This window comes from Lepidochelys kempii, chromosome 26 (assembly GCF_965140265.1).
Source record: "Lepidochelys kempii isolate rLepKem1 chromosome 26, rLepKem1.hap2, whole genome shotgun sequence".
Classification (NCBI taxonomy): Eukaryota; Metazoa; Chordata; order Testudines; family Cheloniidae; genus Lepidochelys; species Lepidochelys kempii.
The window spans coordinates 14,225,839-14,244,066 of NC_133281.1; the positions used below are offsets into that span (position 1 = coordinate 14,225,839).

Genomic DNA, 18,228 nt, shown 5'->3' on the forward strand with positions numbered 1-18,228 from the left:
GAGACTCAAGAAAGGGGCTTTTTGTCCATCTGTGCAACATCATCTGCTATTCCTGATGTCAGAGCCGGCCACACTTTGTACATTTCCTCCCAGAGAGGAGCACAGCCAGGCCCAAAGGAAGGTCACTTGCTCTCCTTGCAGAAAGATTTAACATTGCCACTTGCTACTACTTGAGTAACAAGATTAACTACAACAACATGGTCCCTTCAAACAGATTTCTTTATAACTCTGGGACACTCCTTCCCTATGCAGCCCCCTCTGTGCCAGAGCCTGAGCCTAGGGGTGGCCACAGACCCTTCTTCCATCTTATTCCTACACCTTCAATGCAACCTGGCCCGCTCTCCTCTAGAAGCCTCGCGTCTAAAGACTCACTGGATGCGAGGACATCAATGGCAAGAAGTGGCCAGTTCCTTCATTTATCCTTGTAATAGCTCAGCACGTGTGCGAGGATGGTCCACGCTGAGGGCATTTCACAGCAGTGGGATGCCTACATTGGAACAGCACCATGACTGGCATCGGGGCTTTTTTTTGACTAATTTCCACTACATAGCAGGGGGGACTTAGGAGGACCAGCTGGTCAGATGTGGCTGCAACACTTGCTGGTTCCCATCCATGAGGAGGAGAAGCCATGGGAGACCTCCCTCAGTCAGCTGGCTCTGAGCCAATGATTACACCCCAGGTGCTGCAGCCAGTCAGTATCGGAGACAGCCGGTGCGTGCGGAAGTAGGGCACTGATACTAGCTGCTCCAAGTGTCCCCATCCAGGCTTCACTGAGCAGCTTTTTTACCTTGGGCAGAGAGGGCCAATAACATCCCACCCCACCACAACTTCTGCTGGATCAAGATCAGCGGTGGGAAAGCAATTTTTTTAAATGGGCATTTGCACCCACTCCACCCTAGGCTCTCCCCAGGCTAACAATGGTTTTCAACGGCCATTGAAAAGGACAGCTCTTGTCACTCCACACAGGCTAGCACTGCCAGCAAAGTCACCAGCTCCAGAACAGTCTGCAAGAATCAGTCCTACAAACTATATCCGTAACAGTAAGAAGGACACTCAACACTGGCTCCCCTGCCCCTAAGCGCCCTACCCCACCTCCCTCTCCTGCCCCCAACCCCCCTCTCCAGCCTCTATGCCATCTCCTGACCCCAGCCCTCCACCCCCAACCCTCCCTCCTCTCCTAAGCCCCAACCAATCAAAAATGAGGAAATTAATAAAGTGTAAACAAACCAGTGCAAACCCCTCCCCCTAGCAGAGTTTTGACCCCAGAAGGAGACATGCCAGAGACTCCATGAAATCCACTAGGCATTTGGTTATTTCTATGGATTTTATGAGGAAGGTGCCCAGATATTACAGCCATGGGCAGCCAGATAAAAGCCTAAGCAAGACAGGGCTGACAAAACTGCCAGGTGGCCAGGGCCCTGGGGATCCTCTTCTGGACGAGGCTGCTGCAGGCTGGGAAGCAAGACAGTTGAGGCCACCGTGGTGACGTTTGGGCACTGACTGCTGGTACTCACTGGAAATGTGACAACAATGTGAAGTTCTCCTTTTAATCAGCTGCCAGTTGGTTAAATCTGCAGAATTGCCCAGTTAACACTCTAGAAATAAAGGGGAGGAGCTCAGAGCACCCGGATTAGCAGGGACTACGGCTCCCACCACTTGTGCCAACCAATGCTCAATTCTAATAAGTATCAGCATAATGCCACAACTGTGCACGGCATGTCAGAGGTTAAGGCAGGGGAGAGACACAGACCCTGCCTCAAAGAACTTCTAGTCTAAATAAGATGACACAGGACAGGGGAGAGACAGAGAGAGGGGAGGGTTGGAAGGAATCACGTGACACACATTACAGAACTGTTGGATCATGCACACACGTTTAAGTGGTAACTGAGGTAGGGCAAGACAGGAGTAAACAGCAGAGGGGAGAGCCAGCAGGATTCAAGGAGGGATCTGAAGGAGGAGAACGAGGAGGGATGGGGTTCCAGGCACAGGAAAGGAGAGACGCACCCAACACGGTGAGCAGAGCGAGCAGAGCTCAGGAGCAAGAGGGGAGAGACAGCAAAAGCTAGGGCACAGGGGTGGGGAGTTCGAACTTGCTGTAGGAAGAGCCATGCAGCCAGTGAAGGGATGTGGTGGGGACTGGAAACATGAGTCATTTGCAGAGGGAGGCAAGGGATCAATTCAGCATTTGGTTGGTAGAGCCAAATCAGGCCCCTTGATTTGGCAAAGGCTTCTACCACCCTGGCTTTGCAGATTGCTGCTTCTTGGTCAAAGGGCAAGGACACAAAGCCAACGTGCGTGTGCTCCTGCTCTCCCGCTGAGTGACTTTGAGAAGGGGGTGCCCAAAAGAGGCAGCTCTTACCAAGATGCACTTCGCTGGTTCCAGACTCCACAGGGAACTCTCCGTGTTGATCTTGTGGGTGAGTCTCCCTTCCATGAGGACACGCTGGCTGCTCCCCTCCAGCACAGCCACACGAATTGAGCTGCTGCTGAGATCCACAGACACCTGGAAGTAGAGAGACAAGGAAATCAAAAGGGCCATTCCCTCCTGCTTTCTCCCCCATGTTTGCTGGGGCGGGGAAGGGGGTCGAGTGCACTCATTGGGGATGAGAGGAAAGCAATCAGATCTTTATATAGCAGGGAGGCAGGGAATCCTGCCACAGCTTGAGGGAGATGGAAAACCATGTATATGGAGTCATTTACTCTACTGGGGACTTCTTCGTGTGCCCTTTGCTATTGCTGCATGCCTCACCAGCTTTGAGAACAGGGGAATGAGGAGGGTTCTGCGAAGGGTTCCACAGGGCTGAAGTGTGTCTCCCTCTCTCCCTGAATTCTTCACTCTTGTGCTTCACACTGCTAAAGACAAAGCGTACTTGCTGGGTTTGCAGGGGAGACAGCTTGGCATGTGCTTTAACGTCGACACCTGCAACTGCTGGAGATTCCAGCATCAACCCAAAGAACAGCATGAAAATTGTGATCTTGGGTTGATTCTACGCCTCCTGCTGCATTTGTGGTAGGCTCGGAGAGCATGTGGGTCACGGGGGTGGGGGCAGAACATGCCTATGGCATGCTGCCCTGCTACAGCACAGATTAGGACAGGGCAGGAAATGGAAGCAAGGAGACAGCGCTGACGGCAAAGTCAAGAAAGGTTTTATTCCTGGCATGCCCTCTTCAGGAATGAGGCCAGGTCCCTCACACAGCAGCAGCGCTGCCATATGGGAGACCCTGACCAGACCTGCTGTGGAGGGGACATGCTTCTTGGAGACAACTGCTGGCTTGGTTCATGAAGTGGTGTTACTTTCAGTCTCAAAAGAGACCATCTGTTCTTTCTTCTGCAGCCTCAAGCTGCAGTCACTGAAGAAAGGGATCTGGGGGAGCCCTGCTCTCCCTCGAAAACAACAAAGGGTGCACTAACATATTCAGGAAAGGGAACTGCCCCATCTTTCAAATACTGCCTTAGCGCTGAGGCAAGGGAGTTACTGCTAGATTTGCCTGCACACTCTCCCAGAGTTCCCCCAGATTCTGCTCTGCAGTTCTCATCTGAAATGTTATTACATTATCCATTACCTAGGTGATTTCTAGTGACTCAGTGCGGGCAGGGGATAGACTAAAGCTGCTCCAGTCAGGGACTGCACCACAATTGCATTTGATAGATGCCACAGAGATAAAACAAAAAAATGAGCCACTTCTGACAGGTTCCTTGGAGACCTGGAGAGGAGCTGAGAACACCCAGTACACACAATGGAGGGGGAAACAGAGAAAGCAAGAGCCACTAAGCTTAAACACTGTTCAACCCGGACTGTGCAAGAGGGCTGTATCTAAAATACCCAAGTGTGAGCTGACTGGAGTCTCTAAATCAAACAAAAGGCCCATTGAGAGGAGCCCAAATAGAAATTCAGGAACAAAGGAGAAGGGGTGGGAGAACTGGATGGCTTAGGGGACTGGTAACGGCACCAAGTCTCCTGGTTCGATCCAGCCCAGGACAGACATGACTGGAAGTAAATTTCTATCTGACAGAGGTTTGTGGGCCTTTGTGAACAGAGCTCAGGGAATCCACATCCCACATAGCCCCTCAGAGAGGCCTCTCCACAGAGCCAGCTTCCTATTTCATCCCTGGAGATGGGCCCCGCCAAGGCAGGCCAAAAGGCTTTTGGAAGAGGGTTGTGAAGAGAGCCCGGCTGCTGCTCCATGGACGGAGGGTTTTAGCTTGGCCCCTTTCATTCGTAACTCTCAGAGTTGAGGGAAGACAGGACCGTCAGAGGTTTAACCACAGGCAGCTTCTAAGCAGAATTAGTGCTGCAGGCTACTGCTACCGCAGCATGGCCTAGAAAAAACCGGCAGCCTCCAAAGGGGAGGTCAGTGATTTAGCCACAGTTCAGCAAACAAATGAATCCTTAAACAAGCCTGCAATCCCTTTAGTATGAGGTGGCTAAAAGAGAAGCCACTTGAGGCTGGATGTACTTCCCCAAGTGACCTCTTAGGAACAACGAGACACGGGGCAGTAACTTGGCCAGGATAAGTGTGCCCAGGACCTGAGAAGTTTACAGCAACATTTCAAAGAAGATCAGATTCAGGAAGATGCCAGGAGGTGGTGAGCATGCCAGGAAAGGAATATTACATTTAATAAAGTCAATGGAGTATGGCTTCTCGTTTTTGAAATGACACCTATTAGAGACTATAGGGCAGGGAACAGCTCGGGGAAGAGTTTGCTGAGATTGTGGAGAGACCAGAGCAGATGGAGAGGCATTCCAAGCTGATCTGTTAAGTGCTATGGCACCAGGATTCCCCGGACGGATGTGACTTACTGTTTCATTGCGGGAGCTCTGGATCTATAAGCACTCCTGGGCTAAAGACAAGAGAGACCCTGATACAACACAATTAGGCTCCAAGAATAGGAACATTTATTGAAAATTTCTTCTCTCCCAGTTCAGATCCATTAACCAATGGGCTCTCAGCCTGAATATATATAGCCAAACCAGACCTGTCAGTCACTGATATGGAAGGGTTTGGCCAACCACGCCAAAGAATGGACAAGTTGAGACTGTTTCCATAGCACAGGATAAGGTGGACTGACATTTCCGAACAAGCAATGACCTGAGTTCCAACAGCAGAGCACACCACCATGAACTAATCAATGAGCCAAACAGGCCAAATAAATACTCTAAACAAGGGAGGGTTGGATCTGTAGACCTTGGAACGTAGAGAAAGGAAATTTTCAATAAATCAGAATAAGTTTTCCGATTCTACTAGTCCCACAGATCCTTTAACGAAGGGGATTTTTACAGCGCTACACCTTCAGGGAGGGTTCTGAGCAAACAGAACTACAGGGGGTTAAATTCCTTCTCCACTCCTGGGATGTCACAATGGGGCACACCCTCCTACCAAAGGCAGCACCTGCTGAGGCTTAGTGTGAGGGCTGCTACCGCTCTCAGAGAGCGGGCTTTGATGCTGGTTGCTGGACAGAGACTCTCTGACATCTCGGCCTCATGGATGCACCATTTTAACCATCTTCAAACAGCAGATTTTGATACTTTTTCCTTTTAGATGCCAGGTGGTGAAGAATAAACAGAGCATTGAACTTGGGACTCCTGCGTGCAGTGGATGTAGATCTTGAGGGCTCTAGACCAGCTGTTCTCTTGGGCAAGATGGCTTTGGACAAAACAGGGAGAACAATTTTCTAGGCTCAATGAGTTAATTTTTGGGATACAGCCCAAGTCGTTCAAAGAACCACCCCACCGCTGTGGAATGTGCAGCGGCGTTCCTCAGTAGATCAGGCCCTACAGTCTCATGCCTTCTGGGCAGAGGTGATAGCTACCATGGAGGCCACCTTGATGGAAAAGAAATACATGATTACATTCCTGAAGGGCTTGCAGCCCCACCTCCCAGCTATTTCAATGCTTAGCCAAAACCGGCCCCTGGATTCAGAGAAGCTGGCTAAACTGCAGCCAAGCAAGACTGAAGCAACGTTGGTGGGAAGAAGTTGTGATTTTAAGATCCCCCACTGCTGAATGCATCAGCCCTTCAGACTGTTAAACTGGCCTGGAGCCTCGGGGCCCTTTTTAGCTCCTCTGGGCTATTGGATGTCCAAGGAGCCGCAGAAATGCCACACCTGCACCTGCGATGGGCCAGTTGATCGGGCCCCATCCAAACACACACACTCTTGGCCACAATGACTCATGCACTTGGAGACTTCCAGGCTTGATGATTGCAATTCATATCCAGAATGACACCACATGCCCTGAGGAAGCTCCAACAAACACAGAACACAGCAACCAATCTGCTTAGCAATTCAGGTCACCGTGATCTCATCACCTCATGGCTCTGCTCTGTGCAGTTGCGCCCCATTAAATATAGAGAGCGATTCAAGGTCTCTGTCCCTGATGCTCAAAGTCCCCCATGAGATTGCCCTAACTGCCCCTGCCCCCACCATCACAACTTCCCACGACAACTCCATTCCACTGGAGTCACGAAAGATGGGACCCAAGAGTGCGGGAGACAGAACTTTCATCGGAGCTGCGCTGAGACTATGAAACTAACTCCCACAAGAGAGCATAACGACTGTGGGCCTTGCTGAGTTCAGAACTCAGCTCTTCCATGTCGCTTTCAGCCCCAATAATTTCTTCGCGCACAAATACACCCACATACACCCGCACCAAGCAAGCAAGCAAACAAAAAAAACCTATGAACTAATCCAGCTAATTCTCCTACAGGCTGGGAAGGAAGAAAGATTGTCATTGTTATTTCTATGTTCAAGTTCTGGGGAGGCACGCATACTAATGGGATGGGGGGTCCTACAAGCAATCAGAGTTCAAGATGAGAGAGAGGAACCTTTACCCTCCCAGTCTCCTGCTGCTGCTCCTCCAGGGACAGCTACATTTAAGCTTGCCTGAGCCAAAATGCCATAGTAACCATCCTAAATCAAAAGTTAATCATGTTTAAAATGAGATTTTAAATCATCTTTGGTGCTGGGCACTAGTTCGCAGCCAAGGAAGGCCAGTGAAGTGCATTTTAATCTCACTTTACTTGGGCTTTTTTGCTTCAAGGTAGCAAAAGAATAAGCTTATTTGTAGAATGTGGGTGAACACTTCCAGTTTGTAAGATGTCGTCATTCACAAATTCTATGTCCATTTACTTTCAAATTTGGTAGAAAAATTCTACTTTGACCCCTGACCTAGCCTACCATTTTTGACGTAGATATGGACATTTTTGTGGATTTTAGAGTGGGTCAAGATCTGGTTTAAATGAAAACTCAGCTGCAACCTTAGCTGTGTCGTTGCTTCCATGACACGGGAAGAGGGGGTGACATTACCATGTGCGTGAACTGCTTCGCTACAGCGCTCGTGGCACCTCCTGCTACTGACGAGAGAAGTACATGCTAGAAACCCACCACTGATGAGTCAGATGTTACTGTCACCTCTGAACAGCTGGGGTCAGCCACAGCTCAGCTCACAGCCACACAGCTCACAGACTGGTGGCCTCACTCCAACGCTCCCAGGGCCTTTGCCCACATCAGGGAATGTGGAGGCGCTGCAGGTTAGAAAGATCTGCAGTTTCTGTGCCGTGGGACCAGGACTGGATGAGAAGACACGAGTGGTGTCACTTCCTGTTTCCCTCCCCCAGCCAACCCCTTCTTGACCCTGCAAAATGCTGCTTTTACATTGTGAGGCTCCTGAGGAGGAAAGGACTGAACCTGAGAGTTTCCATGCCTATCCCCAGGACACCCCTTCCTGCAGCAGAGGGCCATGCCTGTGTTCACACACATGCTGCCTTGCCTTGCCCAGAACTCCTGCCTCCCATCTAAACCTCGGCACGGCGCTGTGGAAAAGCCTGTAGAGCAAGCTGCACGAGCAACTCCATCCAGCACCAAGTGCCATAATCTATATCCTCTTCCGAAAGTGACAGAACACTTGGAAACATTCATTAAGATTCAACCCTCCCTGGGGTAGATGATGGCGAAAACAGAGATTACTTGACCCACCACTGAAATGCAGCCACTTCTGCAGTGGGGCCAGGCCAGCTGTTTAACAGCATGTGGCATCACTACACAATTGTGTAGGACAATAAATGAAGAGATCTCAAATCCAGTTGAAACTGCAGGGGTGTTTAGAGAGGAAGAAGAGGTGGTGGAATCTAGACAGGACGCTGGGGCTTACACCTTGACCCTTGCAATAAATGCCTTGGGAATGTTAAGGAACACCAGTCATCGGGAGCTCAGTTTTACATCTCATTTGAAGGACAGCACATTCAGCCACACTACACTTCCTGCATTGTGCTGGGGAATTGACTCAGAACTAGCTCACAGGGAAGACCACGCTTAACAAGCCACCAACACCACTCCTACAGATCCTCGGTGGTCTCCCATTCACCTTGATCCTGCTTAGTTTATGAGATCTGAAGAGAACATGGCACAAGACGGGAGCATCTGTGAGCAGGTCATGTTGGGCTTTCCTGATCACGATCTAGCCAACCAGCTCTGGGAGAGACAGACCATCTTTAATCCAGTTCAGTTTCCTGATTACCAAGATTAGTCTCTGCAGTGGAATTGGGCTGACATCTGGCAAATGTATTTGCATGCAGGGAAAGGAGAAGTAATGTAAACTGAGCTAAAAAATAACATGAAGTGACTACATCAGCCATTAAACTCTGCTGCCAGGGACCGCAGGATCACCCCCAAGGTCATGCTGGGATGTTCTTTAAAAGGAAAGGCGGGGAAAAAGAAAAAGAAAAGAACGACAAGCCAGAGTTTTATTTATGCCCCTCTTTCTTCTAAGCAGAGTGAACACTAACCCTTTCCTCTCTCTCTGCTGTCCCTTCTCTAGCTGCCAGCGGCCTTCAGCTCACGGTGCAAAAGGGGGTTGGAGGATCCATCAGAATGAAGGATGCCTCTGCAGTGCACCCATGCAGTACCAGAGTTCAGGACCTCCCATGCGAGGACGCCGCTCCTTCAAGCGGGTGCCACTGTATGCAAACAGCACTATGCTTTCAAGTCAGGCCCAGAACTTCACCAGCCTGAAGGCTGTTCCCAAAGAGGAAAAGCCCCTCACTGCAAAACAAGGTAGAAGCAGGTTTTGTTTTCCCAGACCTAGCAAGAAATGGTTCTGGTTCATTTTAGAGACCCTGTAGAAAAAGGGTGTCTTGGGTGCCCCCTGCTGGCCCCACAGCAGCAGTTAATCACATTCTCCCTAGGTCTGCGCTGCCACTGTCAATTATGCTGATGCACCAAACAAAGCTATTTTGGATACGGAGCTATGTAGGCTGAAGCTGGTGAACAAAACCGACTGTGCTCATTTCAGCTGCCCTGAAAACAGAGGGGAAGGAAAAAAAAAACAACGTATTTCCCAAATGGAAAAATACAAAGTCAATGGGGGCCTCTTTAAAGGCTTCTAGGACAACGAAAGTAAAAATAAACCTCTGGCTCGAACAGCCAGTCTGCGCACCCCTCTCTGAACCCACTCCCACCAATAAGATCACAGAGTGGGACAAACCGAAAAGGCGTGTGATTTACATTGGCTACCCAAACCCACTGTCCAGCCCAGCAATGAGATGCTCATAGGGCAGCGGGAGAGAAGAGAGTGCAGGAAACGTGGAGGAGAAAGGGCCGCTCCAGCTACCTGGAGATTTTCCTGCAGGTACAAGCTAATAGAAGAGTCACTCACCAATGGGTCTCTGCCAGGAAAAAAAAAAAATCTCCATCCACCCGACAATATTGTCAGATCAACTCAAATTCAAAAAGGGCCGCGCTTCCCCACACGCGCTAACCGAGCAGGGGAGAACAGGGGAGGGGGCCCGGATGGTCAAAGGGATCTGCCTCATCCTATCTCAAAGGGATCTGCCTCATTCAATAAAACCCTTGCGAGTCTGAGGAAAACAGCCTGGGGTGAAATGAAGCGGGCCACTCTGCCGCATGCCTCAGCTGTAGTCATATAAGCTGCACTTGTTTGAATCCACCCTGCAGGCAGCTCTCTTACAGCAGCACAAAATAAAGCTACAGAGCAGTGACCCACGGGGCAGCCTGAGAGGAATGGGAACCTCGTGCGGGACAACCTGGCCTTTGCTTACACCAGTTTGGATACCATCTTTCCTTAGGAAGCCTCTTGGAGGCAAGGTCTGGGTTTCAGTGTGTGTGTATATAATGTAGCCTGCCAGGGAAGAGTCATTCAGAGGCAGCATCTGGGTTTCAAGTGAGGAGGAGTGGAGAAGAAAGAGGAAATATGTCACGTATTCCTCCAGAGAAGCTAGGCAGCGTCTGGGGTCTGCAGAGGTATGGCACTTAAAGGGAATCAAGCAAGTTTGGGGTGCCCCCAGCCTGCGCACGCCTGCTCCATCACCGTTCGGCATCACTTTGCAGGCAGTTAGAGCTGCTCAGAAGCAACACACAGACAGGCTGGGGCGCTGAGGGGGATCTCGTCACTGGCTGATAGCCCTGGCACTCATTACCTGCCTGCCTTTCATGATGTGCTTGGGGACTGGCACTTTAATCTCCAGGTCGCTGTAGTCTTGGGACCAGGTGTAGTTCTCTCGCACGGCTCCATTGTAACTGTCAGGGTTGGTCTGGAACTGCTCCTGCCTCCTGAGGGGAAAGAGCGAGATGCTAGGTGTCAAGTGGCTCGGCACGCGGAGAGTCGGAAACACCAGGACACGCTGGGCGAGGCAGATGGAGGGTGCTGTGCCTGTAATCGGCTACCTGGAGGCAGAGCAAGGAGCACCGAAGAGCGACTTGACAGGCACTCTGCTGCCCATGCCCTGGGATCTCTCTTCGCTGGGGACACCTGCTAAAGGAACAGGTTTGAAACAGCTCCAGGCTCCTACAGGCCCTTCCCCAGCCCCAGGACCCCTTGTACAGAGAGAGGGGTGTCACCGGCCTTGCCAGTTTGCTGCTTATTAATGGCCCAGGTAGCCTCAATATCTCTAATACCCATGTTTGTGTCAGAAACGCCCGTGGCCAGCCTAGGGAGGAATGACTGTAAACGTGCAAAGGGATCAGCATGCAGTTGCATCCAGGCGTGCTGAGCCCCTCCATCTCCAACCTCCACGCAGCCTCCAGACAAAGACTATTACCTGCCAAGGCGTGTCTAGCCTGACCCAGTGACCTCAGCACACGTGGGAACATGACAACCCGATGAGGAGAGAGGAACTGGTGAACGGAGGCAAACTGGGGTTTTCTAAGGAATATTCAGATTTCCTTTTGCTACTTAAAAGGTGCCAAACTGGATGAATCCAGCGACAAGGGAGACACGACAATGGTGGACACGTGCTGCTGTCCTTTAGCATAGCCTTCCTGACCTGCCGCCACTTGACGGAGTGATACAGAAGAAGCCACCATGTCCATACAGCCTACCTGCCTGCCTTGGCCAGACCAGAGAGAGGCGCTCACAGAGGTAGCTGGCGAGAAGAAAGCAGATTGGACAGTACGATGACAGCTGGAAAGAGAAGGTGGGCTATAGCCAATGCGTGGCTGATGGAGGCTACAGTTAGAACCCCTCCCCCGAAACATGACGACAGTCTCGCCCCTTTAAACATTTCTCCTCTGTGTTACTCAAAGAGGAACTGCAAAATAAAAGTGAAGAATGAGGGAAACCCACCCAGAATCCAGAGACCCCATGCACCAGCTTTGACTCACTTTTTAACATTGTTTCTTGGTATCCCTGGGCTCAGTGATGATATCCCAGAATGCTTCACTCTGACATAATGAATGCCATAGATTGCAAAAAAGGCACCTGGTATTTGCGGTTTTGTGTTCTAAGATCATTTTGCTGAGCCAGGAAGTACCAGAAGGAGAATTCCACAGAGGGAGAAAGAGGATTTTTAAAATTAATGGGATCTGGGTTTTTTCTACCTGATTTCCTGCCCCCCTCCACCCACCTCCGCGCCTGGGTTAGACAGACAGGAGCTTCGGAATCAGAATCTGGACTACCGTCAGGTCTTATTTTTCTTTTGCATTCACCTTAAAAAAACCTCAAACAACCCTAAAGCTAACTGCCATTTGAGGAAATCCGCGTTTAGGAAGTAAACATTAACTGCCTTGACTCTGATGGGTTTCTAACTTAGAGACGATTGCAGGATTTGTGTAGTAAGACGCTTGAGGAGTTGTCATAGTTTGATCTAACAGCTTTGTTGTGTGGTGGTTTTTTTTAAGAACTGGTGCATTAGAGGAGCATTTTCGGACCTGTAGCTCAGCATTACCTGTCTAAATGGACACTGGTACATTTAAAAAATTCCCACTGACAATTGAAACAATTCAAGATTCTGATAAGCCCCCTTTAAACAATGTGGAAACAATTATTTACCTAAATTCCTTTATAAAATATTGATTTGCAAAAGGCGTTTTCTGTTCCCCTGTGATATTTGCAAGGGTCTATCCAGCAGGGAAGAGTGGCAGCACCGAATATGCTTGAACGCACCCTCTCCTTCCTCACTGGGCACAGGCCTGTTGGCTGACATCTCTGCTTCAGTTTTGCAGCTGTTATTACTGGTAAACACCCTTTTGCAAGGTCTGAAGGGCACAATATGTATGCACACAAGCCCTCGACCCCAGGCAAAAGCAGAGCAGGCTCTGGACTGACCACACAGCGGTGAGATCAGCTCAGGCGTAAGACTGGACACGTAACTGGCCAACAAAACAGTGAAAGTAACTCCTCGCAAAGGAGTTACCAGTGCATAAGGGGAACACGCGAACGAAAAAAACCCAATTGTTTTCATAGCTATAGGAATCTTACTGAGTATTTATAACAGTAATCCATAGAATTTCCAGCTGGAAATGGGATTCCTAACTTGTAAACATCCCTGTAAATCACTGTCAGAATAAAACCGCTTTCATTTTAATCTCACAGGAAGGTTGTGTGTTTTTTTTTTTTTTAAACAATCGTTTCTAAACATAGCTGCAGCGCTAACAAAAGTCTGAGATATTTTAAAATGTTTTGACATGTACCTAGTCTTCGATCCTGATTAATATAAACATGGGCTGCAGTGAGTTATGTAACAGGTAATGTAACAGGCCCGCAAGACGGCCCACCCAAGGGACCTATCCCCCATGCACGCACCCACGCACTGCTAGGCCTTCAACCAACCAAGTGTGGGTGGCTTCCAGCAGAACTGCATGCTGAAGATTATATAAGACACACAGATTTTAATTAAATTAGGGGTTTGGGTTTTTTTAAATAGAGAGTTAAAGGGGTAAAATACAAGATTTCACCAGCCTTATTAAAGCACCTTTTTTGGCAGGTGATTTGGAAACTGCTTGCTGAAATTAACAAACGAGAGCACCAGACCCACAAGGCAGCAGCTGAAGTGTCTGAGCTCTGCAAGCTCAGCGGCTAGCTGCTATGTCCTGTCCCTGTGGAAATGGACCAGCGCAGAGATTTAAGGAGGGTATTGAAACACTTTGACAAAGTTTGATTTGCCTGGTGTTCGCCCATTGGGCCTCCGTTTCCACGGAGACGGGGTTGGCATGGCAGCAGAGAACCAGTGTTCTTGCTGGTTGGTTCTAGCTGCCAGCTTCCAAAACCACCCACAGATTTCAGGAACCAAAAGCACTGGGGGACAAATAGAAAACGAACGCGCAGGGGAAGATTTCAGACGCCCCACAACACCCTCGCCCACGACCGCAGCGTCATCTCGGGAGGGCAAACTGGCTAATGATTTCCAAGCCACGTGATCTCTTCAGATACCTGCACAGCTTGAATAAAACAAGATCACTTCCAACTCAGGGTCCTGATGTCAGCAGCAGCTATTGCTACAGACGCGACTCTGGACGGTCATGTTGCCATGCAAGCAGAATGCCTCAATAGAACGGTCTGAAAAAGCACTTTATGGTTACACCACACCCCCACATGCTTCATGGGGAGAGGAAGGATGATCAGGTGGTTAGGATGTTAGCTTGCGCTGTTGGAGAGCCAGGTTCAATTCCCCTGCTCTGCCACAGACTTCCTGTAAGACCGTGGGCAAGTCACTTAGCCTCTCTGGACCTCAGGTCTCCATCTGCGTTAAAGATCATGACGGGCTCAGATACTATGTCAATGGGTGGCTATAGAAGTATCTCAGGTCTATAGAGAGACCCATGTTTCTCACCCACTCCTGAGGGAAGAGATCTAGTGTGCTGCATAAGGGTTACTGAAAACAACAGTGGTTATTAATCAAACAAATCCCTTTTGTAATAAGTCACCAACCTGTGGGGTGATCCCCCATATCCAGAGTCAGGCTTTGCATTACCCAAATCAATCCCTCCATTCTCAATGCTTTTTTATAAAGGGCAGGAATCGCATTTGGCCCTCTGAAGTATAAAGACAGCCCGGGGAAAGGGGTGGGGGAGGGGGTTTAAAAAAAAAAGGAGGGGTTCTGCTTGCTTGTTTCCAGCAGAAATAATGAGGTCTCAATTTATCTGGCTTTGCTGAAGGGCTCCTGGGAGGACTGGAGAGCCAGTGGAATGAGGACATTACAAGACCTATTGAGAAAGGGTCATGAAATTTCAAATTTGGAGAGGGTCTTTTTGGTTAGTGCCTATTTAACTCAAACCCCTAACAAACAGCTGGGAGAAAAAGCTCTCTGTGAAACATGCAACACCTCCACTCTCACTAAGGGCTGAGAAAGCTGCTGTTCCAGTTCTCTGGTCATAGAATATCAGGGTTGGAAGGGACCTCAGGAGGTCATCTAGTCCAACCCCCTGCTCAGAGTAGGATCTTCACAGAGTCATCCCACAAAAACAGGAAAGAGACAATTCGATGTGCCTGATATTTCTAAAATAAAAGCAGGAAAGCAAACAAACATTCCAGGTCTCCGTTATCCATCAGAAAAAAGCGAAAGGAGGCACCCCTTCTTCACATTAATTCCATATGGCTGTGTAAGCAATTGGACCACAGTCCTGTTTCATTCTAGCCAGCTTTCCCTCTTCAGCCTCTCAGCATATCTACTTGGGGACTCAAGTAGCTCATAAAACAACACAATGGTATTAGTGTCATTTAAATAACATACACCAATGAGGGTGACACATCAGAAAGATGGGACAACAGGAGAATTACTGGATCAATGTCTGGGGCTTCCTACCGACTACCAAAAGGCAGGCTGGGATTTTTATTTCACAAACTGAAGCTGGGGGATAGCTATTCATGACTGTATTGTAAGAGAGTTTACAGGCCTCTCCTGGGTCACTTAAAGCTCGCATCTCATTTTAATCTACAAACAGGGGCTTCAGAATGACTTTCCTCAAGGAAACCTCCAGCTGCTCCATTTCTCTTTCCACTTAGCACGTTCTGTTTCTGCACCCCAACCTGCATGACAAGGCGGTTGGCTTTTTAAAGGGCTGTTCTGCATTTCTAATTGGAGTTGGGGAGACAGCAGCCACTTTGCAAGGCAGATGAAAAGGAGAGTGCTCAGAGGTCACCCTCCTGCGGCAAAGGTCAGTCTTAACAAGGGCTTGCGAGGCCTGGAGAGAACAGGCTGTTGCACTCCCAGATTGACATCAGTGCGTCTCTGCTGGGAAAACTGGGCAAACAAGCTGCAGCTCATCAAAATGCAGCTACTGGGCTGGAGCCAAAAGGCCCAGAGGAAGGACGTCATCTTGACACTTAGTGCTCACCTAGGGCTGGCTGGAGCACATTTTCGCAGCCCAGCCATGAGTTAGGCCTCACAACAGCCCTGGGAAATAAACCAGTATTACCCACTATTTACAGATGGGGAAACTGAGGCAGCGTGACTTGCCCAAAGCCCCTCCCATTCCTGCGAACATGCCACCAAGCCCTGCTGCCTCCTAGAGAGACTCATAACCGCGATGCTACAGTTGGCCATTCTTTGCATTATCTCCATTTCCTTCCCCTGCTCCCATCTAACCCTCCCCAGATGTTCTTCCTAATTACTTCTCCAAGCTAGGTAATGCTTTGTCTTTCCACAGAATCTTTCAGCTTCAAAATGCATGTAAGAAATCTGTCAACCCACTTCTGGGGTGGAGTAGGGCAGTTGTCTCTCAAGACACAGCAACAGTGCACAGAATTTGGGACAGAACATTAAAAATGGGTGATTTAGAGAGGCAGGATGGAACTATGTAAGTGGAAACTTACCAATGCAGTTGGGTTAACACCCTAACCTTGTGCAGCGGTAACACAGGCTCTTTAAAGAAGTGGTCGGGACCTCACTTTTGAGCACAGCTCCTCCTGCTAACACCACAGGAGGGTACTAGGTTCAGTACTGACCCAGAAGAAATGGCACCGTTCACGGATTCACCAACACCATTTCCTGCAGCTACCTGGGTTTCCCACAGAGGCCTCCCATCCAAACACTGCCCTGGTCTGGCCCAGCTTGGCTTACTTAATCCTTTGTGTTCACAGCATAAGGTAACTGGCTAGAGCTTCTTAGCTGGAGTGGGAAGATAAACTAGAAAACAGCTGATCCCCTCCTCAGAAATACTGGGATGGCATCGTTTCAAAGTGAGCAGGGCAGAGAGGACTCTTAAGGCACCTCCTTCCATTGTTGCCTCCTGCCATGCTGAGGCTTAGACGTGCTCATGGAAAGATGGTCAAACATGCTGCTAGTCTTGCTTCAATAGGGCCACCAAGTAGCACCAGCTGCACCTCCAGAGAGAGAGCCTTTCCTGACATCACACAGCAAAAACAACAGCCCCTCCCACTGATCATCTCCCAGGGGACAGGGTATTCATGGAGCCAGCTCAGGAACATCTGCAGTTGGTCTGTAGGCAGAAGACTGTCAATGACTACCACCACCTGCTGTGCTGGTCAGTGTACTAGGGCACAGGAACGCTAGCAACGGCTGGCAACAGATGGTGGTGGGGTTGAGTAGAGGGAGGGTGAAAAAGCATCAGCTTTAAAATAAAAGGTTTGGTATTGATTGCACTTGGCTGCCTGGTGGTGGGGATGGTGTGGGTGGGTCTGTGTGTTCTGTCTTGCTCTATTTTTGCTCGCAATGTGTCATTTTGGGGGAGGTGAAACCTTTAACAATGCACCGCCGAGAAGCAGCAAATCTGTTTTTTGTTCCTATGGACTGCAACACACAGCTATGCGGTCATTAATACCAATGCCTAGACCCACTCCCAAAAGAGATAAAGACCTGCAGCTGCCTGGGGGTCAAATGACCATCCAACTGCAAGTGCTGGCCACTGAAGGAAAGAAGGGAGGAGACTGTTACTTACCTAAAGAGAAGGAGTACTTGTGGCACCTTAGAGACTAACCAATTTATTTGAGCATGAGCTTTCGTGAGCTGCAGCTCACTTCATTGGAGCTGCAGCTCACGAAAGCTCAGCAGCAGTCTCTAAGGTGCCACAAGTACTCCTTTTCTTTTTGCAAAGACAGACTAACACGGCTGTTACTCTGAAACCTGTTACTAACCTGTAATTCTTGTTCTTTAGACTAGTGGCTCTCAACCTTTCCAGACTACTGTACCCCTTTCAGGAGTCTGCTTTGTCTTGTGTACTCCCAAGTTTCACCTCACTTAAAAACGACTTACTTTTGTATTTTTATGTCTGATTTTGTAAGTGTCCCAGCCACCTATTACTGAAAAATTGTTTACTTTCTCATTGTTACCATATAATTATAAAATTATAAATACTGTACTTACATTTCAGTGTATGATATATTGAGCAGTATAAACAAGTCATTGTATGAAATTTGAGTTTGTAGTGACTTCGTTAGTGCTTTTTATGTAGCCTGTTGTAAAATAGGCTCCGTAAAAGTATCTAGATGAGTTGATGTACCCCCGGAACCTCTGGTGGTGCTCAGAGATGAACGTGTACTCCTGGTTGAGAACCACTGCTCTAGAGATCTAGTCAAAGTAGAGTCCAGACTCTGCCCAGGCCTTAGACAGGAATTCCAGGCTCAAAGGGCAAGCTTGGTCCTAATCCGTGCTGTGGAATGCAAGCACAGCAGGTCCTCCTAGAGCAGATAGTGATGTTACTGTCACACATAGAAAGTGAGGGAATGCAAAGATTTCAGAACCCTCAACTCTGTAAGGAGTGGGAACTCATCCCACAACAATCACAGAGAAGGAATTTTCTTCTCTATAGACTCCCATCTCAACAGATCCCCCACTCTTGGAGACAAAAGCTCCAGGAATGGCTCGATGAAATTATACAATCAATCATAGAATATCAGGGTTGGAAGGGACCTCAGGAGGTCATCTAGTCCCACCCCCTGCTCAAAGCAGGACCAATCCCCAACTAAATCATCCCAGCCAGGGCTTTGTCAAGTCTGACCTTAAAAACCTCTAAGGAAGGAGATTCCACCACCTCCC

At 49.0% G+C, this 18,228-nt stretch overlaps 1 protein-coding gene across 1 annotated transcript in view; it reads right to left on the reverse strand.

Moving 5' to 3' along the window:
- Positions 1-18,228, reverse strand: part of NUDCD3 (NudC domain containing 3) — a 61,960-nt gene that overhangs the window by 15,746 nt on the left and 27,986 nt on the right. Inside the window, exons 3-4 of the mRNA XM_073324770.1 lie at positions 10,435-10,567; positions 2,360-2,503 (exon numbers count right to left, since the gene is read on the reverse strand). Of these exons, the coding sequence (XP_073180871.1) occupies positions 2,360-2,503; positions 10,435-10,567 (277 nt within the window). The remainder of the gene's footprint in view (positions 1-2,359; positions 2,504-10,434; positions 10,568-18,228) is intronic.